The sequence below is a fragment of the Alligator sinensis genome, unplaced genomic scaffold, assembly GCF_000455745.1.
Source record: "Alligator sinensis unplaced genomic scaffold, ASM45574v1 scaffold18_2, whole genome shotgun sequence".
Taxonomy (NCBI): domain Eukaryota; kingdom Metazoa; phylum Chordata; order Crocodylia; family Alligatoridae; genus Alligator; species Alligator sinensis.
In genome coordinates, this window is record NW_005842281.1 from 179,300 (window position 1) to 190,649 (window position 11,350).

General features: G+C 41.9%; 1 protein-coding gene across 4 annotated transcripts in view; it reads right to left on the reverse strand.

The window, feature by feature from the left end:
- Positions 1-2,111: 2,111 nt before the first annotated feature.
- ARHGAP42 (Rho GTPase activating protein 42) overlaps positions 2,112-11,350 on the reverse strand; it is a 332,737-nt gene continuing 323,498 nt past the window's right edge. For 3 of the 4 annotated variants that reach the window (XM_025209311.1, XM_006027992.3, XM_025209312.1), the window contains exons 23-24: positions 9,364-9,443; positions 2,112-9,189 (exon numbers count right to left, since the gene is read on the reverse strand). In XM_025209311.1, the coding sequence (XP_025065096.1) occupies positions 9,101-9,189; positions 9,364-9,443 (169 nt within the window). In that variant the 3' untranslated portion in view covers positions 2,112-9,100. The remainder of the gene's footprint in view (positions 9,190-9,363; positions 9,444-11,350) is intronic. The other variant, XM_025209310.1, reaches the window with a different exon arrangement.

The following is an 11,350-nucleotide window of genomic DNA, read 5'->3' on the forward strand; positions in this document are numbered from 1 at the left end:
GGCCCTCAGTGCTGCTGGCCTGACCACACAACTCCCTGCCACCCCTGAAGGATCCCCCCACTGTCTTCTCTTGCTGGAGGGACAGGCACCACTGGGCTGGCCTAAGAAAAACAGAGAGCTGGGCTTGCCAGCAGCACCAAGTGCTGCCCCTGCCCCATCACAGTCATGGTGCCCGGACACCTCCCCCAAGTGCCAGCAGACACCCATGCTGTTACAGGCACACACACACAGATTCCCACACACATCCCCCTCCATAAACCCCTGCCACAGACATATGCCCAACACACAGCCCCCCAGATGGTCCCCAAGCCCTGGCCCTCAACCCCCCTATCCTCTTGACTTACCACCAGTATCCAGCTGCCAGAGCTGCTCCCACCACCCTGCCTGGCTGCATTGCTAGCCACATGTGTGTATGCATCACACAAACATGGTGCCTCCTGACTCCAATTGCCATTCTCCTGCTCCCCTTCAAGCCCCAAGCTGAAACTCTTTCAGCCTGCAAGGGAAAATCCATGGTTTCCCGCTTCAGAGGGGAAAACCTGAGATTTTCTCCTTTAAAGGGAAAAATCTGGGTTTTTTCATGAGAAATGGAAAGCCCAGATCCCTGCTTATGATACATACTCACTTTCTCACTTAGGCCCCTGCTACATGTTACATATGTTATTCAATTAACTAGTTAATCTCACAATAAATTTAGACTGGCCACATGTGCAAAGTAAGACTAACCACAAGTGCAAATTATCATACAATTAACTGGCTAATTGGACAATATATTTAGACCAGCCACACATGCAAAGTAATTACCACACAATAAAAATGACTTCCCAGCTATAAGAAGAGCCAATCAGCTATAAAGCTAGTGCTTGAAAATGTGTAACAACTCTACAGCTGGTTTCTATCCACCTTTCATTTGAACATGTAGCAGACCCCTTTGTGTCATAGTAGAATGGGGTCTATTTTATGAATTGACTGATAAGCCAGTTAGATTTTAAAGGTGAACTCTAATATTCATGAAAATTAGGGTTGGAAGGGACCTCAGGAGGTCATCTAATCCAACCGCCTGCTCTAAGGAGGACCAGCCCCAAATAGATCATCCCAGCTAAGTCTTTGTCTAGCTGGGTCTTAAAAACCTCCAAGGAGAGAGTCCACAACCTCTCTAGGCAGGACCATCCCTAGGGGTGTGCGGGGCCTGGAGCATATCAACCTGTGTGGCTGGTGGGTGACGAGCGGGGGTGGGGGGAGGTGGCAGTGAGCGGCCAGACTGCAGAGCCGGAGGGGGAGGGCAGCCACAGCACAGCTGGCAGCATGTAGCAGCTACGGCAGAGCTGGTGGCACATGGCAGCCATGGGAGGGTTTGAACGGCACTGTCCGTGGAGCCCACCAAAGCGTGGGGTTTGGGGCAGTCACTCCGATTTACCCTCCACTAGGGATGGTCCTGTCTCTAGGTAACCTGTTCCAGTGTTTCACTACCTTCCTAGTGAAAAACTTTTTCCTAATATCTAACCTAAACTTCCCTTGCTGCAACTTGACCATTGCTCCTTGTTCTGTCATCTGCCACCACTGAGAACAAGGTATTTGAAGGCTGCTAATAAGCTAGTCTTGCCACTCTGATATGATAGTATTGGGATAGAATTTTGCAATGATAACCACTTCTGAGTCCAGGTGATGTGGGGTGTATTTCTCAAACACGTAATTTGGTAAGCAATCTTTATTAATTTACCAAGAATCACAGAAGCATATAAATGAATTATTTGATAAAATAAAATAAATATTTTAAGCATATACCGAACATACAAATGCGGTCTTGTCATTCATTTTCCTAAACAATACTCAGCTAAAGGATGTAATTGTCCAAAGGCATTTTTAGAAATATGGTCCCTGCTATTTGAACTAGTTCATATAATAAGGACAGATTTAAAATATCATAAATACATGTTTATGCTTTCAAAATATAGGTGATGTTATAAGATACACCAATGTTCTGGCTATATAAAAAGAAACACCTCTGTAGCATTATTTATTTAAAAAAATGCCAAAATATGGGTATTTGAAGACTTGGCAAAGAGAATGGACTCAACAAGATAAATCTCAGTAAGAGATGTACGTATAAGACAAAAAGAAACAGAATGAAAAGAAACCGTGTGTGGACAGGCTTTTTATTTTAAAAAATATTTCTTAAATTCATTAAATACAGTGTAAAATACAGCACAGGTACTTTTGAAAGTCAGTTTATGAATACTGTGTCAGTTATTTGTAAGTGTACACACACACACACACTCACACACACACACTCATACACACAGAGTGCAGATAATTATTGAAACCATACTACAAAATAAACAAAAAGTTCAGGTAGATAATTTATTAACAGTAACTTTTTAAATATATTTTACTTTCCTGTGTTATTGACTGCATATAAAGTCTTGGTCTTAAAATACATCATAGTATATAAGAATTCTATAAACTCTAGTACCTCCAAAATAAACATCATAAATATAATTCAGAAAACACAAATGTCTGGCCTGCTAAGCCACCCTCGCATTTGCTATAATCCAAACTGTCAGAGGGCTGGAAGGATTTTGAAATCTTGACCACGAGTACAAAATATTATGACAACTCCCAACACAACACATGCAGGAAGCTCTGCCACCAAACCACTTTCAGCTAAGATATCCAATGGACAAAGCACCATATGCTACAATTAAAACTTGAAGGCCAGTCAAATAGGCTATGAAATACTGCCACATACAGGACAAGAGAAACTATGATACTATCTTTAACAACTGAGAGTCAGTATTACAGCATTGGTCACAGAGCACCCAAGTATTTAAAAAAAATGTGTCAAGCCATTTTGATTAGCCTGGATAACAGTCTGGTCACAAGACTAATTTTTGCCTGAGTAATGTCTGGAGGGGCATTAGGATTAGCAGTCAAAAGGGTAGTATGAGTTGAGGAAATACAGCAATCATCAGGGGCGTATCTACAGTCTGGTCCCTGGCACCGGACTGTTTCAGGGAACGCTGATATAAAGTAAATCAGTTGATAGAAGTTCTGAAAATAATATTAAACCAGATTAGAGCCCCTACTGTCAGGCAGAACTTCTAACTCATCTCACTGGAGACTCCTCTGACTACGGATGGACTGCTGCTAGTTAGGTAAAGGAGATACTCAGAACAGTGTGCTTGGGGGTTTAATTATTTTTTCTGACACAATCTGATTAAGCAGAAAAGTAGTGCCAGGCACATACGTGTAACTAGAAAAGCAAATTATTGTGGTGCCATAATGCTATTTTGTTCTTGTAATTATTCTATTCTGCACTGCGGATATTTGGACCTTATTCCCCCAACTGAAGGCTCCATTCCTAAAGGAAATATTAAAATGATTCTATTTACAGGCAAAGAATTGAGAATATCATGGGAAAATGTATAAAAGGAATAACAAGTTGCTTATTATGATCTGGAATTAACTTTCATCATCAATTCTGTGCATCATTTTCTCAAGTATTTTCTCTAACAATACATTTATAGATTACCAAGGGACATGAATGATAACTGTGGTTTAATTTAAAAGTCAGGTTACATAGTATGCTAAATTCCAAAATGTCACACGAACATTTTAACACTGGTCTTGTAGAAATGACATCGAAAAAACAATTTTTCATCATAACGTTAGAGAACTGACAAAACAAAACGTGAACATACTTTACACTTGTGTCATACAGCATAACAATTATCATCCTACTAATCTGATTTTCTTTTTTATAAAATATGTACCAAATAGTTTAGCAACAACAACAAAGCCTACATTGTTAATTGTAGAAAGTGTGCATACAGCCACATGCCTTTCAGTGACATACAGAAGCAATCATCGCTGTCTATAAATACTTGAGAGACACCTTAGCAAAATCACTACCTCTCGACTGGAAAGGGAATATGGACATTTACCACAAGCCTCTCTTGCTTACAAAAGATTTAAAAAAAAATAATTTTACAGTTTTTTCTACTTCTTTGTTTACAGCTATCAAGGTGTTTGGGGCAGGATTGAGAATATCCCTACCACACAAGCCCATGTGCCACATCTCCCTCCAGTCTGGTCCCTCTAGACACTACTGCCCTCTTCATTCCCAGTTTTACTGCTGCTGCTGCTCCTGGTTGATATCATCTTGCACATCTAGGTGGAGCTGGCATCCTCAACAAAACTGAACACAAAGAAACTCCCCACTTCATGCATCAAAGGAAGCTAAAACAATCCCTGCATAGAAATCACTAATCTTGTCCAGGCAAAGTATTCCTCAGGGGTACCTTGTAACAAATAACAGGTATTAGATCATATCAGGTAGAAATGTGGTTCTTGGGTTGGCTACATCCTTTTAAAACTATATTCACAGACTCCTGTGTACCAGACACCTTTGCATTGTAGCCGGCTGAGGAAGAGAAGGGAGTGGCTCACACAATTCATAGGCTGAAGAGAAAATGCTGATCTTCCTCACTTCCCCTCAAAAGCTTACAATGAAGTTTACTCTTCAGGGCAGTATAGAAATATTAATCTTCAAGCAATTGATTGATATGTGAGGGCAGGAAATCAGAGCTCAAGGAGTGGCCTCCCCCAACTAGTGCACCCCTCTACAGGGGCTAGCCACTGTCTAGCTGATGACTGCTCCATGCTAGAGTCACTGGCTGTTTTAGTTTCCTAAGCACAGTCCATTCTCCCATTCCATCGCTTCTCCTTGGGACCCTCAGGCAGAGCAAGCCAGTTGTCACTCCAGCAACCACAAGTTCATGCCTTTAGGCAAAACAGAACATGGGATAAGTTAAAATTTCAGTGGTTAGTTACCAAAAGAAAAACCTTGGAGCTCTGACTTGAGCAAAGTGCTTACTGGAGTTGAGGGTAGGCAAGGTTCTTTGGGTAAATGTGATATCTTGTATTAGACCAGCTAAATAGTTGGAAAAAATGTTTTCTTTGCAAGCTTTCAGGTACAAACACCCTCCTTCAGGCATAAAGATAGTTTGGTGGTGCTGTGTGTTCTCGTGGATGGAGTAAAACCAATATGCAAAACATAGGTCAGTGAAAATGCAAATGCATGGCAGTGAGGATCAGAGATGATGGGAGACAATAGGTGTGAGACAGGTAGGCAGGGGGAGAAAAAGCAGGGAATACTGACTGGGTGACAGAATGTAGCTGGTAAAATGTAGAGAGGTTACCTGGGGTCACTGGATGGCAGGCAGGTTATATACTGGAGTTGATGGGAGTTTTTTTCCCAGTGCAAAAAGCCTTAAGGACTGCAACATGTGATGTGCTAAGTGGGAACTTGCTTTCTGCTTTATCTCTCATGCTGCTATCAAGCAAGTACATCAGGGTACTGTATTTGACTGTGCAGTGCAAGAAGATGCACCTTGGAATTACCTTTTAAAACACCATGAGGAGGACATTTTCTTCATAGGATGAGCTGAAACCTTCCTTACAATGAACTGGGATACTATGAAATTCCTTAGTAAAGCAGAACAAATGAGTCAAATAATGTTGGGTCACTGAATAAATGTTGTCATGGATGCAGCAGTCCATCCTCCCTTTTAAGCTGAGCTCTATGTACTATGTATTTGAAGCTGGCAGGGAGCCTCTATCTGTGGCACAGAGGAGATACTTAGACTTCAGCGTAGGACTGTTCTGCCTGTACTCCCTGCTGAGCTCCGTGCAACACTTAAACTTGTGCACAGAAGGCACTATGTAAACTTTTGCCACCAGCCTGAACTTCAGCAGTAAAGCTGCTTGAGAAAGTGACTTTCTGTAAGCAATGTCCATTACATTATGCAGAAGGCAGGTTCAGAAGCAAGCAGAGGCTGCATAAACATGTTCAAATAGTCTGAGAGTTCTCCCAAGGTTTGTTTTCCTGGTAGAAAAGCTTACTCGGAGACCCCTAAAAAGCTGAGAGCTTGTGGTGCTGATGCTGCGCAGTCAGGGAGCCCTCATGCATACATCACAATGTGCACTGCCTGTTCCCTCAGTGTGTCTAGAGAAAGATGACAGCCTGATTGGCTGACCCAGATTGTTCAGACAGCCTGTTTCCCTGTAGCATACTGTGGGGATTGTGGAGGGGGTGTATTCTGTCCCTTGCTTGGCTGGGGCAGTAGACTCCAGCCAAAGTGAAATACTGTCTCCCAGGGAGGCAGGGAGGAAGCAGCAACGCACCCTGGGATGCTAGAGGACTGTGCTGTGGCTTCCCCCAGAATGTGTACAGACATTCACTGTCCCAGGTGAAACTATCCCAGAAGCAATTTAACCATAGTTGTTTTCTGATTATTTTGCTCCTACAGAGGTCATTTTTACATTGGGAGAAATATCCTGAACGTCTGTATATCCCTAGTTTTTCTTGGGAGAGCAGCAACTCTCTCAGGAGAAACTGTAGATGGCGAGAGAAACACTTCTCCCAAATGTCTTTATACTTTGTTTTATACGGCAACATGTTGGAAAATTTGGACCTGATTCAAGGTTTGACAGTTTTCTGCTCCACTAAGGCTCTTAACTACCCTGGCAGAAAGTAGCACCTACTGCCCAAGTAAATAGAGGTTCAATATATCAAATATTGCCATTCAAGAAACTGCTATCAGTCATTAAGCCTGCACCAGAGTAAAATTGTCCTGTAGCACTAAAAATGTTGAGCTCAGCCACAAGGTGATAATGCGGGAGTGAAAAGCATTTGCTTGAATAGCACGTGTTATTCAAGTACCATAATCAAGAGTTAGTCCCAAATTTGCAAATTGCTTAAATTCACACTGAAGTAACTTAAGTATATATGCAAGTATAATTTGCACAGGTTTCAAAGTAGGTTGAGGAAAAGGTGTACTGACTCCCCAAGAATGCGGCCCACCAAGTTAGTAGGTCTACCGAGTGATTGGGAATGTCCAAACTCAGTGGGAGATGCATCAATAAGGACTTCAGAACTAGACTCTAAGGTATTTATTTTAGTGCATTTCTGACTTGGACATCTGTTCACATTCCTCCCTGCAACGATTTTATGACTTGCTCCTTATTCTCCTTTTATGGACTGTTATTCTTCAATGGACTAGGTCAGCCAATTCACAGCTTATAACAGCATTTTTATTAACACATCATTTTTATTGGTGGGAAAATTTATGCAAAATGTATTGCTAGTAATATATAAAATGGATCCCTTTTAAATTCTAGCATGGGTAATCAATGGATATCAATGCCAAGTAATTTTACTACCACACTTCATGTGAAAGGAAAGGATTTTTTATAAGGGTGATATCTTTTATTGGAGCAACTGCATTATTGGAATAAAGTTGGACAAGCTTTTGAATGCAATGCATCATGCATTCCTCATCAGATCTAATGAACTTGATGAAGAATACATTGCTTTCAAAAGCTTGTCTAACTTTATTCCAACCAAGCAGTTGGTCCAATAAAAGATATCACCTTAAAAAAAAAACCTTGCTTCTTGCATAATTACTAGACCACCACAATATAACACTACTCTAACAAAGGGGCGTCAAATATAGGACCTATGGGCCAGATCCAGTGCCCGGCGGTGCCTATGGGTTTTAGAATAGCCAACAGGTTGCATGTGAAGCATAATGGATGGCTCCATGAGCTGCCAGCTTCAGCTCGTATCCTGGAGCAGTGGAGCAGCTGCCACATAGAGCGCAGCCCCGGAGCAGCTGTGTGCCACTCTGGGGCTATGCTGCATGTAGTGGCCTCACAGCCCCATGGCTGCTGCTCCAGTGTATGCAGCACACTTCCATGATGGTGGCTCTAGGGCTGTGCAGCAAAGCCCGCAACAGCTGCTGTATGCAGTACAGCCCTCAAAGTGGCTGGAGCAGGACTGGGCTGCATCAGCATTCACTCCAGCCACTGCAAGACATGCACTGGATCTGAATGCAGGTCCTGTCTGTGGGTCCAGACTGGCCCATGGACAGGTGCTGCACCACTCATTCAGCCCACGTGGTTGGATGAGTTTCACAGCCCTGCTCTAAGCCTTCCACTAGCATGTTTTCAAACTATGGCCAAATAGTTCAATGAAAGTCAGAGGAAATTTCATTCAAATTAAAAAAAATAATCAAATTTATCTAATATCACACACTTTGAATAGCTAGATGGAGCTTTCAGAATTCATAGCTTAAAAAATTAGCTACTTCCCAGATCATTTGGGGAAAAGCTAAACGTAACAAGTAGAAGTGAGATTCAGATGTATTTCAAATTTTAGATTTATTGTCCTTCTTTGGTGCTAACCATAAATGTTTTCCAGTAATGTTAGTATCAGAATTTTATTGCTTTGTGTATTTCAGTTTTTAGACAAGCTGAGAATGCCTAGGGAAGATGGGTGCTATAAATATAATTTATTATTAATATATAATTATATTGATGAAAGAAAGACATAAAAATTCTGTGTGGTGCTCAAATGAAATAACAGTCCAAACAAAATCACATTTTGGAGGAGCACTTAAGGCTTTGTCAGTGTACAACCTAATCCGGTTCTCAATTGTATAAATTATTTACAAATTAGCATGCGTATATTGTAACTTCATTGTATAACACAAGTTCAAAACCTTGCTTTAAGAACAAAGTAACTCGTTCCTTGAAATGACCAGGACCAATGTCCAAATCAAGTTTCCTAGTAGAGAAACACATCATAACAGAAATAAGTCTTACATTATGAAAACATTATAATTATTTTACACGTTAAAATATGTGATTGTAAAAATTTCCAGAGTGCATTGCCTGTAAATTTTATACTGGTCTGGTTAAATCTCAGGCCCCAAATGGTTTGCAGCTAATGACATGTTTTTTGATGTTATTGCTGTAACGTTCCTTATCTGCAAAAGAAGACCAGAACAACCTTTTTGTGAACAGCTGAAGTTATTTAAACAGAGTACCATCTTTAGCACAAAGAAACCCTGTTAACTATTTCTTTATGTCCTGTTCTATTCATAGGGAGCAATATAATGTGGAGTTACAGAATTTGAAGGAAATATACTACTCTTGACTAACAGGCTGATCCCCATATCTGTGTCAGATAAAGATCATAGTGTTTATTATTTGTTACCATGGATACCATGAAGATACTGCTGTCCACTAAAGTATATTAGAGGAAGACAACGTAATTCTCAGGAACTAGCCCTGTTTTGCCTTCATAGGTTGCTTTTAACCAGCCTGGTTCCACGGATGGGTACACTGCAAAAAAAATTTTTTTTAAATTAACAATTATCAACTCTATTGGATTGACAACATCAGACTGATAATGAGAGTGAAAATGGGAAACAAAGTGACGTTTCTTTGTTTTTATCTCAGAGATCAGTTTAGTTTAGCATTCTCTATAAAGAAGTGCATTGTTTAAACAATTCTTACCATTAGAAAATATTGCCCCCTGCGGGAAGGAAAGCTCATGACTATGCTCAGCCTTGCAGGAATACATGGCTTTGGCTTGTCTGAAAGATCAAAATAAAAGGCGGTTACAAACAAGATAATTTGGGGAGCAAGAAGAGGGGAGAATCTGTGATAGGAAAACTGCTCGGATATGACTGTACATGGGGTTGGGAGGCATCTGGTGGGGGGCAGGCAATAGGACAGGCAGGGGCAAGTGCGGGGCACATGGTGGGGTGGGCAGGCAGTGAGAGAGTGGGCAAAAGCACAGATGGGGGCAAAGGATTAGGTTCTGGCCTTTGATGCCCTCTTGCTGCTTTCCTTGCCACAATGGGGGGGGGGGGGGGGGGAGGAGAGAGAGAGAGAGAGTGGCAGGCATCAATTGAAGATGACCCTCCAGTAATTACATTCTACCCATGGAAAAGTATAAAGTATAAAAAAATATAATATTCCATGTATAGAAACTAATTATTGGGTGGGGGTTCTCTTAAATTTTAAGTAGTCTTGGATTCAGGTAAATATGGTAATATACTCAAGACTTCAAGTAGTAAAAGCGTTCCCCTTTAGGATGCTATCAGAGAGTATCAGTGGATATTTTTTCCCCAAGGAGGACATGATCTGTTATAGATTTTAATATTTTGACATTGTGTGTGTGTGTATGTGTGTGTGTATATGAAATAATCTCCTCTGCCTTTCTTTTCATGGAATTAAAGTGACAAAGACAACATGACACATTACATTAAGGATAACACAACTTATACACAGAGGACTATTCTCCCCCAGCCTGTGAGCGGCTAACATGATACAGGCTGATGTGGAAGGGAAGTTGGGTTATTCTCTTTCCATCTCAGCATCCATTTTGGGACTAGTCACTAACTGGCACAATGCCCCAGATGAGCAGAGCCATATTCATAGCATCTCACTGTCATAGCTTCAGTCACTATGGCTAGGTACAGATGTTACACCTACCTTGTTTAAGCAGCCAGAAAGCACTCTAAAGCCATAACTGAACAGATGGTCATGGCTCTTAAGTGCTTTAAAAATGGCGATTCATGCTCTAAATTAACCATAGACAATTAGGGTTGGAAGGGACCTCAGGAAGTCATATAGTCCAACCCCCTGCTCAAACCAGGACCAGCCCCAACTAGATCATCCCAGCCAAGGTTTTGTCTAGCCAGGTCTTACACACCTCCAAGGATGGAGATTCTACAACCTCTCTGGGTTACCTGTTTCAGTGTTTTACTACCCTCCTAGTTAGAAAGCTTTTCTTAATATCCAGTCTAAACTTCCTTTGCTGCAACTTGAAACTATTGGTCCTTGTTTTGTCATCTGTCACCATTGAGAACAGTCCAGCTCCATCTTCTTTGGAACCATCCTTCAGGTAGTTAAAGGCTGCTGTTAAATCCCCCTCAGTCTTCTCTTCTGCAGACTGGAATCCCCGTTCCACCAGCCTCTCCTCAGAAGTCATGTGCCCCAGCCCCCTCACCATTTTTGTTGCCCTCTGCCGGACTCTCTCCTATTTGTCCTCATCCTTTCTGTAGTGGGGTCCCAAAACTGAATACAGTACTCCAGATGTGGCCTCACCAGTGCTGAACAGAGGGGAATAATCACTTCCCTGGAACTACTGGCAACACCTAGATTCATAGATGTTAGGGTCGGAAGGGACCTCAATAGATCATCGAGTCCGACCCCCTGCATAGGCAGGAAAGAGGGCTGGGGCTAGATGACCCCAGCTAGATACCTATCTAACCTCCTCTTGAAGACCCCCAGGGTAGGGGAGAGCACCACCTCCCTTGGGAGCCCATTCTCGACCTTGGCCACTCTAACTGTGAAGAAGTTCTTCCTAATGTCCAATCTAAATCTGCTCTCTGCTAGCTTGTGGCCATTATTTCTTGTAACCCCCGGGGGTGCCTTGGTGAATAAAACCTCACCAATTCCCTTCTGTGCCCCCGTGATGAACTTATAGGCAGCC